Source organism: Xiphophorus maculatus, chromosome 16 (genome assembly GCF_002775205.1).
Source record: "Xiphophorus maculatus strain JP 163 A chromosome 16, X_maculatus-5.0-male, whole genome shotgun sequence".
NCBI classification, from domain to species: Eukaryota; Metazoa; Chordata; class Actinopteri; order Cyprinodontiformes; family Poeciliidae; genus Xiphophorus; species Xiphophorus maculatus.
This window is the reverse complement of record NC_036458.1, coordinates 9154598-9178258: the sequence shown is the minus strand read 5'-3', so window position 1 is coordinate 9178258 and position 23661 is coordinate 9154598. Positions and strand designations below refer to the sequence as shown.

Sequence of the window (23661 nt, the reverse complement as noted above, 5' to 3'; positions counted from 1 at the left end):
GACAGTGGTCCGTCACCGCCCCTTTCCGCAGGCTGCAGCGAAGTGTACTTGTAATGATTAGGCATTGGCACCGATAAAAATACATTTTCTTCCTTTCTGTTTTGCTACCTTGTTCACACTTCAGGTATTTAAGTTTATATAATGGTCACTCCTCAGATTTTATTTTGAATTTGCTATTTATTGTTCGCCGTTTATCAAAGCCATTAGCACAATTTGCTAGTTAGCATTGTTTTATCAATGCTATCAAGCTAGTAGCTACGAACCTCTAGCTTCTGCCAATACATGGTTTTACTCCTCAGGAGTTAAAGCTGCAAATTTTACTATTATGCAAATTGTGTGTATGTGTGTTTCTATAGGCACTGTTGGGTCATTAATACAGAGGTTGACCATGGTAATGTTCGGTCACTTCGTGCTGCTGGTTCTGTTCGGCGGAGCCATGTCTGCGGAGGTTCAACGTCCCCGCGGTGTCCCCCTGTCAAGTAAGCATTCTTAACCTGACCTATGATGAATTAAATAGTAATTCAATCAGATCATTTTGATTTGGGGGAGGTCTGAGCTCTTTGCTGTGTTTCAATGAACAACAGAACGCCAGTTTTATGAAGAAGACAAACCTTTTACATGTCTGGATGGATCCCGTACTATTCCCTTTGACAGAGTAAATGACGACTACTGTGACTGTGTGGATGGTTCTGATGAGCCAGGTGTGTAAATCCTCCTTCCTGGTGAATTATCCAGTTGTGATTTTAAAGTACAATGATTTTGACTCAAGGTGTTTATCCCTCCCAGGTACTGCTGCTTGCCCCAATGGCAACTTTCACTGCACTAATGCGGGTTTTAGACCAGCCTTCATCCCTTCCTCCCGAGTCAATGATGGAATATGTGGTATGCATTTTGTCCAGTTTCAAATACACCTTTAGAAAAATATTTAATAGCTTCTTAACACTTGCATTTTCCCTTTAGATTGCTGTGACACTACCGATGAGTACAACAGTGGTATTGACTGTCAAAACACCTGCAGGCGTGTATATTCTATGGCTACAAGACGTTACTTAGAATTGACAAATGAAAATGTCTTGGTGTTATGTTTGACATTACTTGTGTGTTTTTCAGGGAGTTGGGTCGCAAAGAGAAGGAAGAACTGGAGAAGATAGCAGAAATCGCAAAAGAAGGCTTTATGTTTAAAAAACAGCTTATCCAGGAGGCCAAACAGGGTCTAGAGGACAAGAAGGTTTGGAGAGAAAAACAAGCTCTGAATTTAGTCTGTGCAGGATTAATATTGTATATTCTGTTAAATAATTTTATGGATTGGTTTTATGTAATCCATGCAACATTTGTGCAAACAATAGAATACAGGATTAATATGGAGTTTGGGAAAGTGTAGCTTTCATTCCTAATCTTGTTTTCTTTTTTTTTGTTTGTTTTGTTTTTACAAGTTCTGCTCTTACAGAAATGAACCCAGGCCTAGTTGAGAAATGTTTTCTTAAAATGTAATTTTTTAGGTAAATTGAATATTTGAAGCTGTTAAGTACAATTCTTGATTCAGATTTTATTTGGGCTGAATTTGCCATTTCATTTTGGTCCAACAGAGTAAACTTGGAGATGTCCAGAACAGCAAGAAAGATCTGGAAGCAAAGGTTGAAGCACTGAGAACAGTTAAGGAGACTGCAGAGCAACCAGAGAAAGAAGCTAAAGAGCGCCACCTGAAGGCTTGGGAAGGTAAATTAAGATTAACGCCACCTGGTGTCTGTAAAGCATGTAATCTCTTTGAAACCTCTGCTTCTCTTTCAATGTTCAATCTGTTCTTCCTCACAACATCTAGATTGTGGCAAACAGAATCACAGATGAGACAAATGTAAATTTGGCTTTTATTTCAGAACAAAAATCTGTCATTCGTATGGAGAAAGACAAGGCTAGGATGGCCGACGTGTTTCTTGAACTGGATGATGATGACGATAGCTTGTGAGTATCGCTTACGCTGCAAAATGTTGAGCAGTTGTAAGAAATGAAAACATTATTTGGAGACGAAGATTACGTCCATATAAATTTGGAAAAGTACCCAAACTATATGGTCGTATTTAGTGTTGCTTTAACTTGTTTTGTAATATTTCTCTTTACTAAATGCATAATTTTTTAACCAACCCACTCTTTTGGATATGATATGCAGGTTTTAATAAAATGATTAAATGTCATACCTGTAGGTCTTGGCAGATTGTTGAATTATTTTTTTTTGTAAATTAATGTTCCTTTTTCTTTTTTTAGCGTGTCAGTGGCTGAACTTCAGTCCCATTCTGAGCTTGATCCAGATTCTGATGCATCATTCACAGAAGCAGAAGCTCAGGTACAACTCTGGCTATTTCTTCTAGAACAGTGTTGCTAAACCAAACTTAAACTCAAGCATTACAAGAGCTGGTGAATATGTATTGTTTTTTTTTTTTTATAACTTTCTAGGGTTTGTTAGGTGGAGTGGACAAAGTGGACACAGTAGCATTTGAGACTGTCTGGAATAACATTAAAGAAAAATATGTTTCTGAGGTGAGAAAATTCAAAATCGTGTTTGTTAATAGATATTCGTAAAACATTGCTGCTGCAGCTAAATGTTTATCTGTTGGGATCAGTCCACTGCAGACGTCCCTCCACCAGGGGAAACTGCACAAGAGGAAACCCGAGATACATCCTCTGACAATGACTCTGAAAACTACCCTGATGAGGACATCCCGGAGGAAGAAGATGATGAAGATATGGATGAAGATGATGAAGATATGGATGAAGGAGACTATAAGGTAAACTTTTTGATTCTCAGTGAAACTTAAACTTGGCAAATCTCAGGTTTGGGTAATTCATCACTTCAATTTGGTTTGGTTTCAGGCCCCTCCAACATCGCGAACTGATGACAAAAAGGACGATGATGAAGAGGGCGCTATGCCACCCTATGAGCAAGAAACACAGACTCTCATTGATGGTACGTGTTTGCAACCCAGCAGTCCTGCAGTGACTAGCGATTTGTTGTGGTAAAACTTTCCTAATTAGGATTTATGCTTGGTCTTCAAGACCTTAAAACTTGGATCTCAAAAGTCCTGGAGAATTGATGTTTGGAAACTTTTACATGCATCGGTGGTCTCTCACATCTGATTAATTTAACTTTTTATGTGTTGCTAAATTCAGTGTAATCATCTGTTTTAATTTCAGCCGCTCAGAAAGCCAGGGATGAGTTCAATGAGGCAGAGAAAGCTCTGCGGGAGGTGGAAGATCAGATCAGGTACGTTTAAATATAAAAAGGCCTTCTTGGCCAATATTGTTAATTTTTCTCATCAAAATTCCTGTTCACCCACCTGGGGGTTGCAAACTAAAACCTGGAGTTGGTTTGTTTACAGGAACCTTGAGAAGGAAATCTCTTTTGACTTTGGACCCAGTTCTGAGTTTGCCTACCTCTATAGCCAGTGTTATGAACTGACCACTGGCGAGTAAGTGCATACTTACTCTTTTTAAAATGTTTTCCAAATGTAATGGATTAATCTCTGAATGACTACATATCTTTTTCTCACAGGTATGTCTACAGACTTTGTCCCTTTAACAGAGTGTCACAGAAACCCAAATTTGGTGGATCAGAGACTAATTTAGGGTAAGGATGGAAATTTGTGGTTTGCATGTTTGTTGTTAAAGTTGATTTACTTGTTTTATTCAATATGTTCTGTTTCTTTCACATAGAACATGGGGTAAATGGGCAGGTCCTGAGGATAACATCTACTCTGTGATGAAGTACGAACATGGAACCGGGTGTTGGCAAGGCCCCAACAGATCCACCACTGTAAGTCTGAGGCAGCATTTGACAATCTCTGTGTTTTTTTTTTTTTCAATAATCAAAACTAAAAGTAACAGCCTTTGTACAATATTAGGTTAAGTTAACATGTGGAAAGGAAACGATTGTGACATCTACATCAGAGCCGAGTCGCTGTGAATATCTCATGGAGTTCACCAGCCCTGCTATCTGCCAGGACCCCACAAGCTCTGATTCAGGACATCCTGACCATGAGGAGCTCTAGAAGCTCCTTAGCTGTAAGTATTTTATATTTCCAGTGGTTGTGGATGCCTTATTGATTGCTACATATAATCATGCAAGTTGTTATAGTGGTCACATTTTTAAGTCCTAGATTATTTAAACTAGTGGATCTTAGAGCATAAGAAGCTACCAATTTTATATATGGCGAGGGATTACATTAAAGCCCAAAGAAGTATTATCAGTTGTGATACAATAGTTTCTGTGTTCTTTACTAGCAACAATATCTTTATTTAGTTTTAATATTACATATCAGGAGAAGTATATGTACTTTGATCTGATAAAGTAATACACTGTAAGGTTGCACGATAGCCACAGATATATTTTTTCTTGTATCTGAATTTATTTTTTATTTGGTTTGCTTACTTTCAAAGATACATTCATTTAAACCATGTTCTTCAAAGTCAAATACCAAAGGATGAAGTTATACCTAAAAAAGTCACTACTTTTGCCAAAAGTTGCTGTCTTCTGTCTTGCAGAACACTGTGAAGGGACCACAGTCATTGCAGCAGAAATGTTTCCAGTCTGCTTGCTGTTCCGCCTCTGTCTGCGTTCTTTGTAATAGCTACGGAAATTCCAAGGAGAAGTGAAATTATTGTGATCAACACATCTTATCTTCCACTCCTGCAAGGTGTGCTCACATTAGTTTTTTAAGTCAGATGTATTGTCATTCCACTTTTATCAAATAAAGTTGTTTTAACCACATCTCCCCCTGGTTGTAATTCTCTCAACCAATAAATCCCTTCTGTTGTATGATTTCCATAAACTTTACCTACATTTGATTAATTTGCCTGCTAATAAGTTCAAAATACAGGTTTAAAGTTCATGTACACCTGCTGTTATTTTGTAGGTTTATAAAGAATATGTGATAATGTGAATTATTGTGCAAGAGTACCAATAAACGTCTTCCACCTCCGAAAGTGACACCTGTGCTGTATAATTCATCTTAAAAACAAATTATTGTTAGTAATATGGTTAGCAGATTTATGTACAGTACATCCTTAATTATCAGCTGCTACACCTTTCATTAAAGCCTTGTCTTGAATTTACATCTGTCATTAACTGAATCTGATTAATCAGAAATGAAATCCAGATATTTAAGTTCTAATTTACATAATTAAGCTATAGTTTGCACAGAATCTAAATAGCCTTATCAAGATCAGTACTGTTTTTTTTTTTCCCCATTTGAGATGCAGTTTTTGCACAGCCTGTTGAAGGTGTTGTGCTCTCATTCTGTCTTCATTCGTGGATAATGGCTTTAACTTGAGAAATGGCTTTGAAACCCTTTCTAGACTGATAGACGTCAATATCTTAATTTTATTTGGTTTTAAGTTACGGTACTTTTGATCTAGCCATGATGTGTTGCATTTTGAGAATTGATTAGCCTACTTCATGTTGTCAGACAGGGCCTGGGTACAGCTGTGGATAGATTTATGATTTAGCACTTGTCACACTCAAGGCTTTGGGCCAAATCCAGCTTGCCATGTGGCTTTTAATGTGATCACATAAAGAAAACCTTAAAAAAAGAAGTTTGTGTCCTTAAATAACATTGTATCAGTCAAATAAAAGTAGTGTCTAAATTACATAAATGTGAAAAGTTGTTTAATATTTCATTTTAAGAAGTACTTATTGACAGGAGAGACAGCTATTTATTAATGTTTTAACAGCTTGTTAATGGGTTTTATTAATAAATTCTGGCACAACCGGCCATTTGAAAACCTTCATGATGTTGAAATGGCTCAACATGAAAGTTAACACTCCCTATTTAGCAGGTGGAGAATCATGTCTTTACATGGAGCCAGGTTGGTTTGGGTAGTTTTTTTTCCCCCTTTTGATGAATAAAATTATTAGAAAACTGCATTCTGCCTTTACTCAAGTCCTCTTTTGTTTGATATTAATATGTGTTTGTCTGAAAAAGCTTAGTGAGATAAAAAAAAAATCTGGAGTCTCTAAGCAGACAATTGCTCTTTTACAGCATATGTTTGGCACATTAAGAACATCAAGAAAAATTTGCAATGAAACATGTTTCTTTTAACCTCTTTAAAAGTTAGGAGTGAGTTGTGCTAAAAAAACACTGATTCAAATCCACATAATTTATTTTATCAATAGTTTGTTCATTCAGTTTTTTAAGCATATAAAAATAATAATCTTCCTATTGGTGTTCTTAGTACAGGCTGGTGTAATGAAATTCTTGCTTTTGTTCTGACAATGGAAAAGAAAAACCCCTGCAACACTTTTATTTGTAACTTTCATTTTATTTTTTTTTTCTGGCATGTAAAGTACAAATAATTAAACAATTCCATGAAAAAGTCTTCAAGCGTCTTCAGCTGAAATCCCAGTAATAAATATCCTAGTCTAAACTGAAAGGTTTATTTTTTTATCTTTGTTTAAATTTGACATTGTTCATTTGGTCATGTTTGGAAGTATGAGATTTTGTAGTTTTTTTTTGTAGTTTTTTTATTTTTTATTTTTTGTTTCTGCTGACGTTGGTGTCAACAGAACTATTTGATCGTTTTTACCTTTTGATTTGTTCTACCATTCCAGGAAAAGGTAAGAAAAACATCACTAAGTTACTGCGTCCCCTCTTCTAAATAAATAGACACAAAATACAGTTGAGAAACAGAAGGACCACTCATTCCTTTGCAACTCTAGACCCTCCAAAGAAAACCTTCCTGTAGCTTGTTGGAGCTCTGTGATATTTTCCCCAGAGTTCTTGACTAAGTTTGTGACTCTGAATAGCACAAATTGATAAAAAATGGCCTCAGTGATACGTTTATTTGACAGATTCAGAGGCTTTAATAGATTTTTGATAAATTCAGCCCATCAGCGAAACAGGAAAGCATCTTTTGAGAAAATCAAACAAATCTCTCCCCCTGAAGAGAGCCGAAGCCTCACTAAAGGGGGGCGCCTTCATCTCTCAGGGGCTCAGAGTGGTTGGAAAAAACAAGACTGTGATTAGGTTAAATAATTAAAAGATTTTCATTTAACAAGACAAACAGAACACAGGCAGTAAAGGCATAACATCTAGCACACAGCATGTATGTTTATACACTTCAATTAGTTAAATATAGCAGTGCATTCTTTGACTATGGAGAACGTTTCCAAATTGTATTTCTAAAGCTGTTTTTCTATTTGTCCCCCTTTTTAAGAAACAAAATGGTGTAACCACAATTTTGGCAAACTTAAAATCTTTTAAACTTGCAAATATAATGAAATAAACCATAAATATACACAAAACATACTTTATACGAGGCAATAATAATAATCATAATAAATAGTTTTTAAGTTAACAATAAGTTAAAACTACAAGCTTAAAGTCGCCCAAATAATACAAGTTTGTTGGCGCTATTTTGAATTTTTTCAGTTTAAATTATTTTTATGTTGCAACAAAAGCTACCACAGACTTTACAAACACAATTGAACACAGTTTGATTGAAACAAAAGAAATCTAACTAAGTCTAAAATCTGCATACACTGTAAAAACTGCAACTAATAAAATGGAAGAAAAATAACAAACTGTACCCAATCGATGCAACCAAAACGTAATCTTCGACCCATGTGTGTTCTCTATGGCAACATCAACAACACAAATACACTAAGTTAACAAGTGAGTCCTGATATGTAAATGAAATCAAGAAATCACAGGAAAATGATATTTGAAATTGACGTGGGCTAAAACTGATGTTCTGTTAGATGATATTCCTTTCCAAGTCATTGAAAAAAGCTCTACTAAAGTCAGCCAAATATGCAGTTTGAGCTTGCGTGGACAGAGCACAAAATAGGGACTGAGGAAGTGATCGTGTAACAATTTGGAGATGAGAGCTCTCATTCTCTCATTTTTCTGATTTGGTAACGAGTCTGTTCAATTTAATCGCTTTCGCCTGAACAGTCGCTCCTTTTGCTATTCCTCAAACCTTTTCAGTGTGACGTTTCTTTTTCTTTTTTAAAAAATATATATCATTTGTTCTCAGTCAATATAAAAACAAAGCACATTGCACTTACTGTTCCATAGGAAAGTTTTTTTGTCTTTTTAAAATGATTATTGTTGTTGCTCAAGCAGTGTAGTACTGTTTCCTGCCATGGTCCTCGGCTCTCTGCCGTACATCAGGTGTAGGTCTCCATACGGACCGGGTGTGGGAGGTCATATTTGGACTTTTTCATGGCTGCAGTTCAATGTGGCCTGTTTTCTTGCTATAATGTCTGTCGCTGGGCTCACCACATGCTCAAACTGGCTGTGCTATCACTTGCAAGAACCAAATGAGCTAGATTAGACCTTTCTGTGATTAGCTGTGGACGACAGCAATCAGCATTTGCGGGGGAGAAACAGTATGAGTCAGATCAAAAAAAATGTCAGCAAAAAGTATTGGCAATATATTAAAAGATAAAGATGAAACGGGTGATTTGAATGTCAGGGGAAATATGTGGATGCATTTTGTTTTTTTGCCTCGGTCACATGGTGAGTTGAGTCATCCCTTTTTTATATACATATGCCTTTTTTATACTGCATGATAGGTGTGCAAATGTAGTTGATTTTAGCATTTGGTATGGTGTTTTTTTTTTTTTTAATTCAGAAATGGAAATCGATATGCGCAACTTACAATATATGCTCAAAAGTAATTCTAACTCAAATTTTCGAGGGTCCTTGCTCAACAAATAACATAGATTTTTACAGCAATTATGAAGGGGATATTATAGTTAGTTTGTCCTTCTTAGTACTGACTTGCAAAGCAATTCTTTGGCAAAACTCAAATCTATCTCATCGTAAGGATTTTCAGTGTGAATCACCAGCACTTTTTGAATCTTTTTTATTATCAATCTGCAAGCAGCTTCTTCGGTTTTACAGCTGGGCAGAGAGCCAGTCTCACTGCAGCTCTGTCTGGGATTTTCAGGTCAAAGAACTTCCATTTTTGAAGCAACACTGTACAAAATTTCAAGACTAGAGATGCTGAGTGTGTCTGAACACTCTAAAATACAGATGTGTCTGTCAGGTTATACCCTGGCTGTCAAAATGTGTCTTCGTTTGGGTTTGATTCGCATTTGCCGGGTTTGTTTTTCTCCAGATGCGGTTAAGTTTGTGTGAGATATGCTGTCCTTCGCCCCTTCCCCAAATCCCCACCCATACACCACGCTGCTTCTTCCCTCTTTGTCTGTGAAGATCAGAGGGTTTCAAACGAAGCCACGCAATGTCCCAATTTTTTCCAAGCTTAAGAATCTGTAAAAATTCAGCACAAGGTCTTGTTCCTTTGTATGTATAAAAATAGATTATCTCTAATGTAATCCTTTTCAAAGAGACTGTCCTCTTTGGCTAACACAGCGTCACTTAGAAAAACAAAAATGACTTGGATAGCTGACCTTATTTAACGTATCATCATGCGCCTGTGTCTTGATATTAAAAGACACTCGCTCTCCACATGGTACATCAAAAATCTGGGCTGCAGCAGACACTTCCATTAGACGGGTTGGGCCTTATTGTTTCATCAAGGGTGCCATAAATAATCCCTATGCTTCTGGGCTGGGGATATTTTAATCACCAGCTATTTTTGTTGTTGCACCAAACTGATCGTGAGAAACTTGTTAAATGCTTTCTTTGTGATCAAAAAGGTAACTATGACACTTATTTGGAAGGTTGATGTTTTGCCATGTTTGAACGTTCAAAGTTACCAGGAAGATTTTTGAAGAAAACAATGGCCTTAAAGAAAAACGTACAGCTTTTTCCAGACTAAAATGGTAAAATAGAGAGTAATCTTTCTGCTTAATGGATATATGTTCAGATATGACTGCAATCAGTTATCAGCAGTAAAATCTACACAATATTGGACATTATAGATCCAGTTTAATCTACAGAAAAGTAGCATTTATCTTTAAGGAACTGAGGACTAATACTAGTGAATTTCACATTTTTGCTTCTTTGCGGGCCTGCCTTTATTATTACAGATGTACTATTTCAAACATATTCAAGTTTTTCTTCCAACCATGCCCTTTAAGAGCAGAAACATTCAGCTGTATTGAAATAAACCTGCCTGTCAGTGACTTTTTGCAATTGTTTTCTGACGGCAAAGGGCTGATAGAAAGGCATTGCAGAAATAAAACAACTTTTGATGCAATAAAGCTTCTTTTGCAAGTCAGCCAAAGTGTAAAAACACCAGTATTTTTGTCGCAGCTGTGTGATGATGAAACAGTTTTTCCCCTCACACTCATCACTCTCTCGCCCAGCAGAGAATTACTAATGAACGTCGTCACCATGGGAGCGCTGCTGCTCTGCTCTAAGTTCACAGACGGTCTGCCTGAATTCAATCCATCGCGTGGATGAGATCAAGTGAAAAAAAGAAAGAAAAAAAAAACAGCTTCAGAGGACTAAATATGTGTAAATCTTCCTATTACTGAACTGTGTTTTTTGTGATACGTTAACTGTTCTATTGTGATATTTCTCGTGAGTCTGTGTGGATAGAAGTGATGGCCTTTGAACTGCTCTTTTCATTGACCGTTGAGCTAAATCATGTTGGGTCTGAGCTGACAAGCTCTGAGATATAAGAGAAAAATGCCTTAAAGCGAGGCACCACCTAACGCAGGTCAGGAAACAGTAGTCAAAGTTTCTAGAAAATGCTTACATACTCGGCTATTATAACCACCTTAAATATTGAATATATAGTAATATTTTAATAGACGTATATAAGAGAACACTGTTTTTAGTTTCATTTTCTTTGATCTAAAAAAATCACTGATTCAAAATGCCCAAGTGTAAAAAAAGTGACTACATCCCCTCCAGCAGGATAATGGGAGAGATGGTGGGGTAAGAGTTTAGGTAAATTGCACATTTTTTTTTTTTTGATAATTTTGTTCATCAGTTGTCATTATTTGCCTGAATTCAATCAAAGCACTCAGTACACATTCTCTGTCACATTCGTTAGACTGTCTCCTAAATAGAAAGCTCTTCCCCTTGCCCCCCTCCCTTTCAGAAAGCCCCCACCAGCTACGCACCCCTTTCTAATTCAATCCAGGCAAATACAGGGAAAGACTAGCAAGTTGTGTAAAGAGAAAAGAAAGAACTCCACTAGTGTGTTTGTTTGAAACTCTGACTTATCTACGCTTGAGAATGTCTGTATGCTTTGTGTGTGCATGTGTTCTGTGCCTCTGCACGTGTGTGTGTGTATGTGTTTATGAGTTTGTGTGCGAGCATGTCAGAGAGAGAAAGACAGAGAGACTCAGTCCAGGCCCATGTAGAGTGATGACGCAGGGAGGCTCAGGTAGGACCCCCTGCAGATTCAACCAGCTGACACCGGCAGCGTCTGCTTCAGGCCTTGTGCTGCTTGCTGGTTTTGAAGGAAACCTGCAGCACGCGATCGCCCAGGCGGTAGCCATTTAGACTGGCGATAGCCATGGCGGCTTCGTCGTAGTTGGTCATCGTGACGAAGCCGAAGCCCTTGCATTTGTTGGTGGTGAAGTCACGGATGACTTTGACATTGGTGACAGCACCGAAAGGCCCAAAGAGCTGCCACAGGACGCTCTCGTCCGCCTCGGGCGACAGGTTGTAGACAAAGATGCACCAGCCGGCTCCGGTGGGACCGGTTAGGTTGACACCGGCCAGACTGGTCATGCTGTCAATGGTGATGGGGGAGAATCTGGGAAAGAGAGGAGGAGAACTACCATGGGTGTCATTCTGAAGTTCCACATAGCATTCATTGCTTTACATTATCTTCTAATAGCTAGGTATCTGTCACATTTGAGGATCCCCATCTCCATCCTCTCTCTGCTGTACAGTAAGTGGATAAATATGTGTGGGCACCACAGTGGCTCCAAACTGCCTGCTTTTATACATAATGACACTGCGTGCCCTGAGACAAGACACCCACACAATGTGCATTTATTTTTTCCTCTGCTGACCAGAGCCTCTGGAAGAATTAAAACACATGGATCACGATGTTCAACTGAAATCACAGCATTGAACAAAACACAGAAACCTAGAGAGGGATGAAAAGCAAACTGGAATCAAATCATACAAAAAACTGGAGCAAACAGAAGAGACGCAAACGGAATCTGGTATGTCCATGCTGGTGAAAAAAAGGGGACATTAAAGCAACTGAAACCAACAATGTTAGTTCAGAAATAAATACATAGAAATTATTCATATTGATTCAAATAAACAAAAGGAACGAAAAGGTTAAACAAAGCCATGCCAGAATACCCCGCTGTTAGAAAGCTATAGATAGTGCTTATTCGGTAGAATGGGTAAATGGGCTGTGGGCATTAAGAATTATGGCCATATAAAACTTCTTTTGAGATTAAAGCAGCATGTGGTATTCCGGGCACTTTGTTTGAAGGTTTTATTTTGGCATGAATGCTTTTGAAAGGACACCTTTTGGCATTTACCTCTTGACTCCGTAGCTGGCGTTTAGTAAATTGTCGAGTCTGCAACGCAAGAGGGAGAGTGAAGGGGATGCAGAGGTTAGTTATGAGATCTACAAGGAATGGGAGTGGTGGGCTTTTTATGGTTAATGTGTTGCGTCTTCATCAGCTGGCCTGCAGAGGGCATCCTTCACTTCAACGCAGTCTCATATCATCCAGCAACAAATCTATGATGTGACATAGTCCTGCTGGTATTTATTATTATTTATAATTTACAATATCTTTTATTAGCTTTAATGTATAAACATAGGCAAATTTGCATCTAGTGACAAAAGAAGGAAAGATCCCACAATGCTTTTATTTTGAGCGATTCCTTTTGCTTTTTGTCATTTAGCACAATTATCCACATAAATACAACCTTACCCGGTAGTTTTGATTTTTTTTTTTTTTGCAAGGTCTATGACTTATAAGCAGTATGCAAACCATAATGTATTTAACTTGATTCTATTTGTACTTGGAAAAATCTAGTTTCTTACATTGTGTTTGAGCTGCTATTTGGATCTGGTCCCTTTCCAAGTGAAGGGATCACACTGCAGTTTAAAAGAAAGTCAGAGAAAAGGTGTGAGGAGGAGGAGAGGGAGAAAGAAGAGGAAAAAATACCATGTTTCCAAATAAGAAATAGTTACCTAAAGGAGAAAATTAATTATAGCTTTTATAATCAAAAGGATTTTGTTTTCTTTAAACAGTTTACATGTCTTAATTTTTGCATATTTTCACTGACGATTACAACCTCCAGCTTCATCTCTTAGCCATTTTGTGGTACAGGTGATGCATAAAAATAAAGAAACTGTAAAGATCTTCCATCTCTTTCAACTTTACAATGACTCACTTTTAATTGAGCTCAAAAACTTGCTGTTGAAATGAAATTTTTTTTAAAGCAACAATAGAACGATAAATGAGGTACTTATTTTGGGGTGGGGTGGAGTTCAGGGCGGGGTTGGTGACGGTTCAATACCTGAAACGTTGAGTCTGGTGGTGCAGGGGTCCCGTGTAGCGACGGGCAGCAGTTTGGTACAGCTGAGTCAGTAAGGCCTGGCCTGTTTTCTGGCTTGGGTTGTTGGCAAACTTGACTGTGATTGGCTCAGCGGCACCCAAAGGCTTCTGCCCATTGAGTCCTTTGATGGCCTCCTCTGCTTCATTTCGCTTGTCAAACCGGATGAAGCCCACTCCCCGTGATATGCCTGCTCCGAAAACAAAATACAGAGGATTGGCGTGACTACCTTGGTGTTGGTGTGTCTGCTTGGCTTGAGGTGATCAGTTTTATTAAAAGGCCTTACCTGTAACTTGGTCCACAAGGATGCGGGACGTGATAATGCGACCATACTGGGAGAACAGCTGCTCCATGTCTTTCTGGCTCATGGTTTTGGGGAGTCCGCTCACATAAAGGTTGGCATCACGGATGGAGGCTGAACTTGGCCTGGCATATGATACCTAAAATAGATTGAATGATCTGTTGAATCACAGATACAGTTCCTTGTAAAAGTATTCACACATCTTGAATACTTTTACAGACAGTTTGATTTATTTAATTGGAATTTAGACCAACAGGCCGAACACAAGGTACTGAAACAATGTGAAGTGGAAGGAAAAAAATACATATTACTCACAAAATTATTTTATTTACAGTAGACCAAATGGATTATGTAAATAAATTTAGGTTTGAACTTTGACGGAACAATTTTAACACGTGAATATGCTTTGATGTAAATCTGTCAATCGTAGTTCTGGCTGCTCCTGAAGGTAGGTGAACCTTTGTCCATCTAACCCACAGCATCATCCCCACAGCATCATGCTCCCACCACTATGCTTCATTGTTTAGAGAGTTAGTTTTCCTCTACAACTAACATTGCACTTGTTGGCCAAAAGTTCAGTTTTACTCTTATCTTACAAACAGAAAATGTTGTTACATATGCCGGTATGCCCAACCTTCCTTTCACTTTCACAAAAATGCTGAACTTAGTGTTGGCCATCCCATAGAAGACCTCAAACATTTGTTGCAGTTTGCTTTAATAATATTACAAAGTTCAAGGAGTGTGAATATTCATGTTAAGTACTGTAAATAACCTTTAAATTGCAATGTAAATGGTAGTTTGAAGTAAGAATCCCACGTATTCTTGCTCTTCTCTACAGACCAAGTTGTGTCTTTATTTACCTTAAAACATGACTTTCAGATTCATCACAGACACACTATTTAACAGCTGCGTAACCATTACTGCAGCTGAATCCAATCATTGCTTAACAATCACATGGGACTTCTTTGCTTTGCACTGAAAAACATCGGCTTCAGTCAATATAGTTTCCCAAATTCTCCAGTGAGTTAATTAGTACAGCGTCATTTTTGATGCATCTGTTCGTATCCCACATGGCTGTTCTTCTCAGTCTTATTTCAGTGGCCTGTTTTCTGATATGAAAAAATAATATCTAAGTGATTGTGTAAGAGGCTGACCTCTTGTTGTCTCTTTTTTTAAAATTCTGTTTATGGAAACATGAACAGTTGAGTGACAGATAGTCCACTCCAGTGCTTTGTTAGGAGTGGTGTGTTTGTGTGTGATGGAGAGACACTGTGAGTGTTGTTGGAGATAGGCTGAGCCGTTCTCCCTCTGTCCTGCCTCCTTTCTTTGTTGCTATTCTCCAGGGAGGGGCGAAACGCTCCAACCGAGCAAACAGTGAGAATGCACCTTAAGGCTGGAAAGAGTTCTCCCAACTTATAAATATACTATTCTCTAAATACATCTACAGACGTCTATGAAAATCATACAGTCATTTTGCACTCATGTTTTACTATTAAAACTATTCAGTGCTAGTTAATTGGTCAATATGTTATCTTTCAGATGAATACAGGTGCTTTGATTTCATAAATCAGCACAATGGACCAGCATCTATTGTGTCCACAGAGGGACTGTGCGAGCAGGAGGGTTGTGCTGCGTGGTGATTAGGGTGTTCTGGACGAGGCGCGGGGGGAGCTGCTCTGTTCAGGGAGCAGAGGCTGCCCTACAATTAACCCTCTCGCTGACGCTCCCACAGTACAGATGGTGCCTCAAGCCCATATGGCCTCTAATCCCGTCATTGGCATTCTGCTCTCGACCCCTCCATCATTTCCCCCCTCCACCCACTTTCCCCCACACCTTGATCTTTTCTTTGAAGCTTTCTATAAAATCGGGAGAAGATTGGAATACCAGCTACTGTGTTTTATATCTAAGAGTGGACATTTTCCTTCTTAAAAATTATCTTTATGGTCACTGTGATAATAACTGGCTTTTTGCTGAGATATTTCCTTACTGTATGTTTATCTATGACTTTATCTAAAGTTCATTGTTGAGTCAGAGCATCTGCTCTCCACTGATGTAGATCCTGCAGTTTGTCTTTGGGCCACTTCGATCAAGTTTGAGATTGGATGAAATTAGAGATTAATAATTTGATCCCCCCCCCTACTCCCCACCACTTCTCTGTCCGTCATCTGATTTTGGGACAAAGAAGCCCCCTAATTAGCCTAGATTGAAGACAGATGGGCTAACCTGCACTGACCCATGTGTGCCACAGTCAGACTGCCTAATTGCATTTCCATCACAAAAACCCTCCGCATGTTGTCCGCCCCTTAATTTCTGACCTCCACTCTCTCCCTCTCCTTTCACCCTTTCTCATTCTTCTTTTGTTCATGCTACCACTCCCTTCTGCCTCCTCAACCCCCTTTTGAGCCCCTGTATTTGCTCCCCTCCTGCTTTGACATCCGTTGCCACCTCTTTCACCAACCCCCTTGACAAAATCTCCACTTCCTTCCTTTTTTTTGTCTGGAATGTTGTCAAGAATCCAAAATGAATTTGAAGTGATTATTTTCCCAAAGCATAGAGTTTTGCCCACCTTGATTGTTTTAGTCTGCAATTTGAGACCATTTAGTGTGTTGATAGCCTTGTCTGCGTCATTTGGATCCACATAGTTTACAAAACCATATCCCAAACTCTGACCTGCAGGAAAAGACAGAATGACAGGGAATGTTGAGCTTTTTCAAAACCAGTTGGAGTGACTTTTTCAGCTCATGTCAATTTTGTACCTGTTATCTTATCTCTGACTAGCTTGCAGGATTCGATCTCTCCAATGCTACCAAACAAACTTTTGAATTCTTCCTGGGTCATGTTCTGAGGCAGATAGTTGACGATCAAGTTGGTTTTGCTGTCATCTGTGGAGCCATTTGTGCTGATGACTGGGCCGTTGGGCAGACTGGTTCCGCTTGGACCATTGGACACCTGCGTTTCCATGGTGCTGATTATCTGCTGAGGAAGAGGGTGCAATTAGATTCATTATTCACAAAGAGACTCGACAAAAGTAAACCTTTAAACATGCTTCGAATCCATTATTTAACTTACAGTGATACATATGCTAATAGAGGCTGTGCATAGCACAGCACACAGAGGCGGCTCACTCTCTAAGCATCACAAGTGCAGGTCAAGAATCAGCGCTGCTAAAATGGAGGTGGACAAGGTCTGATTTATCATCCTCCCTTCCCCGTTCTGCTCCATCTTTCCAGCTCTCCTTCTCCCTGCCTCTGGTCCTGCAGATGTCACAGTCCCTTTTCCTTACTCCTCCCATCCCCCCTCTACTCTTCCAGGGTCAAACATCATTACATCATTACACAGGGACGGATGGTCAGAATGGTGGCTACCAGACTGGCACAAAACCAAGGGAACTGTCGGAGGGATTTAGCGCTCCAATAAATAATGCATATCATGGTTAGCTAAAATACTTTCTTTTTTTTTAAACAGTTTTTGTCTTTGGACTCTGTGGCCTTTAATTTCCCAGTTTTTAAGTGAGCATAGAGATGGTGTATAGTGGAGTATTTTGTGTTGCTTTGATGCACCTAATTAGAGCCATGCAGAATACCAGAAAATGGCAACAAAGACAGACTTCCTGCTCCAGTTCCTCCCCCTCGGCACCAAGCTCTTTGAGACCAGATCAATATTATAGTATATTATATCATAGACAGTCACAGCAAATGTTTGTGTGTATGTGTAGGGATGTGTGTGTGTGTGTGCGGGTGTGTGCGTGTGTGTGTGTGTGTGTGTGTGTGCGTGTGCGTGCGTGTGTGTGTGTGTGTGTGTTTATTCATACTGAGTTTAATAACACTGAATTTAACTGTACTTTATTATTATTCAGGAAAAAAGCAGACTTTTACAAAAAATGAAAAAAGGGAAAAATTAGAGAATAAAAATGCAAAATGTTGAAGAGATTTTTCTATTACAGCTTAAAGCTCACCAGCTAATTTCATTTTTTTATGTATTTGTATTTACTGCTGATTTAAAACTATTTGTTTTGTTGTTTGATTTTTTACATTTAAACACTAGTGTAGGTCTACACTCATGCCTACATGTAAGTCTAGATTTTGATACAATTAGTTGTTAGTTTTTAGTTGCCTATTTGTTTATTTTAAAAAAGTTATTGATCACAGAGTATTTTTATGACTTTGTTAGTACACCTGTTACGTCATCCATATATATATATATATATATTTTTTTTTTTTTTATTGCATTTTTGTACCATTCTTCCTCGCAATTATGCAATCTGAGTAAATATTAATGCTTGTTGGGTTGTTTTGTAAGCAGTTACCTCAAACTCTGTATTTGACTTGTTGCAGCTTGTTAATTTGTTATTGTTTGTTTATGGTAAAGGGGATAAATAAGCCCTCGCTGAATCTCATGGGGAATTAAAATATTCTACCAAACAATAAAAGGAGTTAATTGTCAACTTCCACAAATTATTCCCTAATGTTATTCTAAGAAAGACCAATTTGATGGAGAAATACTGCAAATGTAATTTAAATGTATTTTTTACAGACCATATTACTCACGACTTATGAGTGCCTCATTGACTTCATTAAAGTTATCTTGATATTCTATTCCAGATTGTCATTTTGTTACTTTTATTGTTTCTGTTTCCACATCCTCTGTATGAAATTAATAAAGTACTAAAATTTAACAAATTCCTGTTTTGTTTTTTGTTAAGTTTGATGGGTTTTTCTAATAAACTCATTTTTACCTAATCTCAGCATCCATCTGCCTTGTTTTGAGACTCACCTTGATACAGGTTGCCCTGGTTACAGTCCCTCAAAGACGACAGTGTTTCTAACGGCTGACAGACTTCCTTACTTAACTGTTTGTTTGTCTGAGCTTGTTAGCAGCAGACACACAGGTTAGATGTATGTCGTACATATGCTGATAATGTGTGTCTTTGTAGAAACAAAGAGCAGCATGGTGACAGTTTAGACAGTGTAAAAACTAAAATACATCAAATGCACCTTCATTTACAAAGGTTGAACATCAAATAGAACAACAGCCTGTCATGTAAAGATTTTGAGATGAAGCTAAAAAGATACCTAAAATTATATGACTCCTGTTAATTATTTATAAGGAAACACACTGTTTTGTTGTTTTTATGCTAGTAGTAGTGCATTACTTTGTGGGGTAGCAGAAGTAGAATAAGGAAAAATTTGCCCAAGTAATAGCAAAAGCTGTATAAAACAAAGAGGGGGGAAAAGACATTTTCAGGGCAAATTTGACTCTCCAACTGGAAAACCTCAGAGAGGCAGAGTAAGCATTTCCAGCAAACAGTGTGAGGTTATATAATTCATAAATCCACGGTGCCTGTCAGACACACAAGCAGCAAAATAAATAGATAAATTAAAAGTAGCATTTAATAACAACGGCTATAGCATGAACACAAGAATAAATTTAAAAGATTTATGCTTTAATTGCAGATGGTATATAATTCTAACAAAAGCTTTGGAGTAACCTGCTTCAAAGGCAAATAAAATCATGAATTGCTAAATTAATGTTAGTAGGCATGTAGTGCAATCATAAATTCTGACATATTGAACGAGAAAATAAACAAGATCACCAACAATTTCTTAGATACATTGCTGCTCACTTTTTATTTCTCTCTGATAAGGACAAAACGTGATAAATAACTCCTGATTTTAAGTCTCCAACACACCACAGCTGTTATCATCACGTTGGGACCCCCGCTGCCTGTTGTTTTTATTTCTATTTTAGGGGTTCTGTGAGACCTCCCTTAATATTTAATGGAGTGCATCAGCTTCGCCCACACACGGTCCCAGACTGGCACGCAACAAGAGCTCAGCCTCCACCACCAAACACATGAACCCAGATATGCACGCAAACAAGAGGCCCTGCCTCCCTTGGCCAAACACACACCACCTACACTGTGCACAATTAAATTACAAAACAAAGAAGCGTTGCAAGACTTAATGTAAATGTATGTCTTGTGATCTCTGTCCTCTGATGCATTCAAATAATTTCTGCTCCAAATACATTGGAGCACTTGGGGCTGTATAATACAGAGGAATAGCATGTGTCTCGCAAAGTTTGGATGTTGCAGTTTAAATTGGGTGTTACAATGAAATTATGTGATTTTAGTGTTTATTTCCATAGGAACTAGATGTACATTTTCTTGTAGCATTAGCTATCTTAAGGTCAACATATATAATAACTGACTGAAGTAGAAAATACGTGTATAATATAGCATTAGGAAATAATTTAGACCAACCATTTTGTTTCATCAAAACATAACCTAAGCAGCAGTCTCTTCTTCTTTGTATACAAATTATTTTAGGTGTGCAAGACATAATCTAAAACCGAATCCTAGTGTAAAGTGTAAATGAGCCTTCTAAATAACACAGATTACAGGATTATCCCAAACAAAGGGCATTAGCCACATTCTCTGCAGCTTAAGGGATCATGGTGGCAGATGTAACACAACAGGACGACCGGAGTCACAGCTCTTGTCAGCCACGAACAGAGACTCCACACAGTCAGATGACAAAATAAAAGATTTCTCAAAGATCGCAAAGATCCCTGGGTGTTATGGACCGCTTTGATAAGATGACAGCAGACAGCGTCAAAGGCTGCAGGACACAAATCTGTCTCACAAGTCCTTGGATCATGCGGGGCGCTATCCAGCGTGCTGAAAAGGGAGTGGCTTTCGGACAGGCTCTTTTGAAGACACAGATGGCCGTGAAACGACCAAAAGAAAATCGACTTTGTTCATGTATTTTTTTAACATTTTTTTTTATTCATTTCAAATCTCTAAGCACCGATCCGTAAAAAGAATATTTCAAACCTATTCAAACAATGTAAAGGATCGACTGATTTCTCTGTTTCTGCGGTGCATCGCCTGCTTTAAATCAAAGGACTGGTGAGCTCTGCTGGCATTCATAAACCAGAGCGCCTATTTGCTGAATAAACGTATTGAAACGACCAAACAAAAGAGCCACCCGTTCCTCCTCTTCTCCCTCTCGCAGAGGGCTATGGCAGCACTATGAATATTAATGTAAACAGTGGCGCTTTGTGTCAAGGCCAGAGGCTGCAGGACTCTCCGGGAACAATGATCGTTACAGTTGCCATCTCCAAGTCAAAAACCCAAAGAAATGTCAAATATCCTCAATGGGAAAAGCATGTTTAGTCTATATAGTGTATAATGTTTGTATTTTTTTTTTATTTGAGAGTCTTATATTTAATTGTGCTACAATAAAATAGTTCTCTTCTTTTACAATGGATTAATATAATGAATAAAAATAGATTCGCTATGGTAAAATAAATGCTGTTTATCAAAGGGTTTAAAACGCTTAAAACAAATTTAGAATAAAAAATACACGAACAAAGGTCATTCATTTTCATATGTAAATACATGCCGACCTAGAAGAAGGATATTTCTGCTTATATAATCGCATTTATCGCTTTTTTGATATTTTCACTCTGCATTATTTGATCTCACCTATAAAACCTAATAAAAAAAGAAATAAATCAAAATAAAAAAATAATTAAAAAGGATTCACATCTTCAGTATTTTACTCCATGTAGGCCCAGTGAATGGGGCGAGAAGTTTTTACCTTATAAGATCAAAGAAACGCTTTACAGTGATGGCCTCGCCTGTCCTTGTCCTTGAATTGTGTAAGTGCTTTGGAAAGGTTGTCTGACTCAACGCTTTTATTTGCTTGGCACTGCGGTACACGCACGGGGGGCTGCGGACCATGTGGAGGAGAGATGCTGCCACTATATATATATAAAATAGGACTGGAAGTAACAACGGGGCTCAAACAAAGAGAAAATGTAAGAATTGTTTAATATAAAGACAATTTATCGAGTAAGAATACTCGTTTATGAGTGTGTGTGTATGTGTGTGTGTGTGTGTGTGTGTGTGTGTGTGTGTGTATTCCGGGTCTTACGCGTGCTTCCTTTATGTTGTGAATTATTTATTTTGTGTACTAAAATTAGTCATCTAATAAACTGTCTAGGCTTTTTATACAAGTAAAATATGACTCATGCTATTCAATTATTTTGATCCTTTTTTTTTCACACACGTTTTTTGTTTCAGTGCTCCGACTAAATTTACTCTTTATTGCTATTCGTTGTTCTAATTCTATGTAAATGGTTTTAATCTTCAACGGTCTGCATACATAAGCCTCGTGCATTCAGCCCCGGATCATGTCAAGAGGCAAAGCGGAAAAGGTCGTTTAAGGCTTCAAGGCCTTCGTTTGATGCTCCGGTACAACAGAGACACGCCCAATCCAGCCAGTCGGCGCACACAGCCAGGCTAATTTATCAGCGCATCTCCTTTCATCCGATAAGCGCAGCACAGACATGGCCATCTTGTTGTGTGTGCGGCGCTATAGTTCTTGGAGAAATGCGCTTCATATATATATACATGTATATATATATATTTTAAAAAAGAAAAAAAAAATGGTGCTGTCCGGGCGCGGCCTTAGTGGTGCCGTCACAGCCTCGGAGGTTTCCAGCCCATTTACTCGGTTGCATCGCTACGAGAACCCTGAGGAATTTTGGACTTTGTCTGATTCAAAGCGAACCAACGGATGCGTAATCTTCTTCTCCTCAACCCCACCCCCCTCTATCTCAGAGTGACTCGACCCTTTTCCCCTCCCTCCTTCGCCTTGTTGGATGGGCCCTCAGCCTCCGAGGCATCATGTTTTGTCTCACAAACCCGTCTCCAGCATCCTTGTGCAGCACCAGGCAAAGAAAGGCCCCCGCCCCCCTCCTCCTCTGAACTCGGAGCATCCTTGCGTTCCCCCCCCCACCCCCCCCCCACCCCCGTCTCCATCGCTACTATCACGCACAATGTCGAATGCAAAGCTCACTCTTGACAGTTAAGTAAACGTATAATGGAGATGCGACGCTTGGGATGTGAGCGTACACTGTAAAAGAAAAATAATAATAATAAAAAAGCCAGAGCTATCTAAAATGGCAGGATAATGTTTTCCTCCAACGCCGAGGCTGTCTGTAGGCTGGAGCTCGGCCGGTGTGGCGCATCACACAGCGTGAGACTGCTAAATGCCCGTATCGATCGTTAATCTCATCAGAATGATACGGCATGGTGAACTGGACAGAAACGACAACCCCAAAGCTCCTCTGTGTGTCGGCATGTGGACACAAGCGGCGAGCGCTGCTGAAAACGAGACCGAGTTGTGGAAAATAAACGAGAGAATTCGTGTTGAATTGATTTATCAATGGCTGCATCACATGTGCGCATCCAAAACAAATACTACACAAAAAGATCCAATGATGCAACATCGCCCCCGCCCCCCTTTCTCTAAAATAAGAAAAATAGAGGCATACGTACAGTAACCATTCTTGACGTACAATGAAAGAAATCTAGGTCCTTCTTTTCACAGGTCTTGAAGCGGAAGTCTCTCTCTCTCTCTGCGCTCTTGGGCCTTTATATTATTATATGGCCTTTATGTACAATTAGGAGCAAAAAGTAAAAGAAAAAAAAAGAAAAAAAGGAAAAAAAATACAGTCTTCGCCAAAGGATCTCAGCTCTGCGAAATTGTTGGTGTCCTCTACCGGATGAAAATGAGGGAAAAAAAGGGAGTTTTCTTCTGGAGGATGATGATGGAGAAAGCTTCTCTCCGTGTGGAGTGGGCGATGGTTCAGGAAAAAAAAGAGAAACAGTGATCCTCAGCAGGGTGTGTCCAGGGGAGGGTGTTCTGGTTTTGCTGCTTTATATGTGTGTGTATGTGTGTATGTGTAATTCCTTGCTCCTCTCGCAGTCTCCTTCTGTGCCTCTGCTGCAATGTTCTTCTTTTATGCGTCCTCCTGGCTTGCAGAGCGCGCTGCTGATTGGCTAATTGTGCAGGGAGGGTACTACATGGCAGCCATTGCAATGCGCTCCTCTCCCATTAT

General features: G+C 38.8%; 2 protein-coding genes across 15 annotated transcripts; one reads left to right on the top strand and one right to left on the bottom strand.

Moving 5' to 3' along the window:
• On the top strand, window positions 1-4978 carry prkcsh (protein kinase C substrate 80K-H). The gene is made up of 18 exons (XM_005815211.3): window positions 1-124; window positions 357-479; window positions 585-701; window positions 787-882; window positions 961-1018; window positions 1111-1228; window positions 1587-1716; window positions 1875-1959; window positions 2260-2338; window positions 2449-2532; window positions 2616-2780; window positions 2866-2959; window positions 3187-3256; window positions 3372-3461; window positions 3545-3619; window positions 3706-3805; window positions 3894-4053; window positions 4534-4978. Exons 2-17 carry the CDS (start codon window positions 389-391, stop codon window positions 4038-4040), a joined length of 1599 nt encoding a protein of 532 aa, XP_005815268.1. The 5' UTR covers window positions 1-124; window positions 357-388; the 3' UTR covers window positions 4041-4053; window positions 4534-4978.
• Window positions 4979-6446: 1468 nt separating this feature from the next.
• On the bottom strand, window positions 6447-23661 carry elavl3 (ELAV like RNA binding protein 3). Of its 14 annotated transcripts, none has more exons than XM_023349034.1 (8): window positions 23099-23661; window positions 16506-16725; window positions 16316-16419; window positions 13735-13888; window positions 13413-13641; window positions 12934-12987; window positions 12422-12460; window positions 6447-11694 (listed from the first exon to the last, which is right to left on the bottom strand). In XM_023349034.1, the coding sequence occupies exons 1-8, from the start codon at window positions 23105-23107 to the stop codon at window positions 11346-11348; spliced, it is 1158 nt and encodes a 385-aa protein (XP_023204802.1). In that variant the 5' UTR covers window positions 23108-23661; the 3' UTR covers window positions 6447-11345. The 14 variants fall into 14 exon arrangements, with proteins under 14 accessions (XP_023204802.1, XP_023204804.1, XP_005815262.1 ...); XM_023349036.1 differs by having other exon boundaries at window positions 6447-11673; XM_005815205.2 differs by having other exon boundaries at window positions 16506-16722; window positions 23099-23659.

What these genes read in the sequence shown, in the direction of transcription:
- prkcsh (XM_005815211.3), top strand. Translation starts at nt 389, where the DNA reads ATGGTAATGTTCGGTCACTTCGTGCTGCTGGTTCTGTTCGGCGGAGCC. An exon ending in GATGATGATGACGATAGCTT is followed by an intron (nt 1,960 to 2,259) that starts GTGAGTATCGCT and finishes TTCTTTTTTTAG; the next exon opens with CGTGTCAGTGGCTGAACTTC. An exon ending in GGATCAGAGACTAATTTAGG is followed by an intron (nt 3,620 to 3,705) that starts GTAAGGATGGAA and finishes TCTTTCACATAG; the next exon opens with AACATGGGGTAAATGGGCAG.
- elavl3 (XM_023349034.1), bottom strand. An exon ending in CACCAGACTCAACGTTTCAG is followed by an intron (nt 12,988 to 13,412) that starts GTATTGAACCGT and finishes TTTAAACTGCAG; the next exon opens with TGTGATCCCTTCACTTGGAA. An exon ending in AATAGCAGCTCAAACACAAT is followed by an intron (nt 12,461 to 12,933) that starts GTAAGAAACTAG and finishes CTTGCGTTGCAG; the next exon opens with ACTCGACAATTTACTAAACG.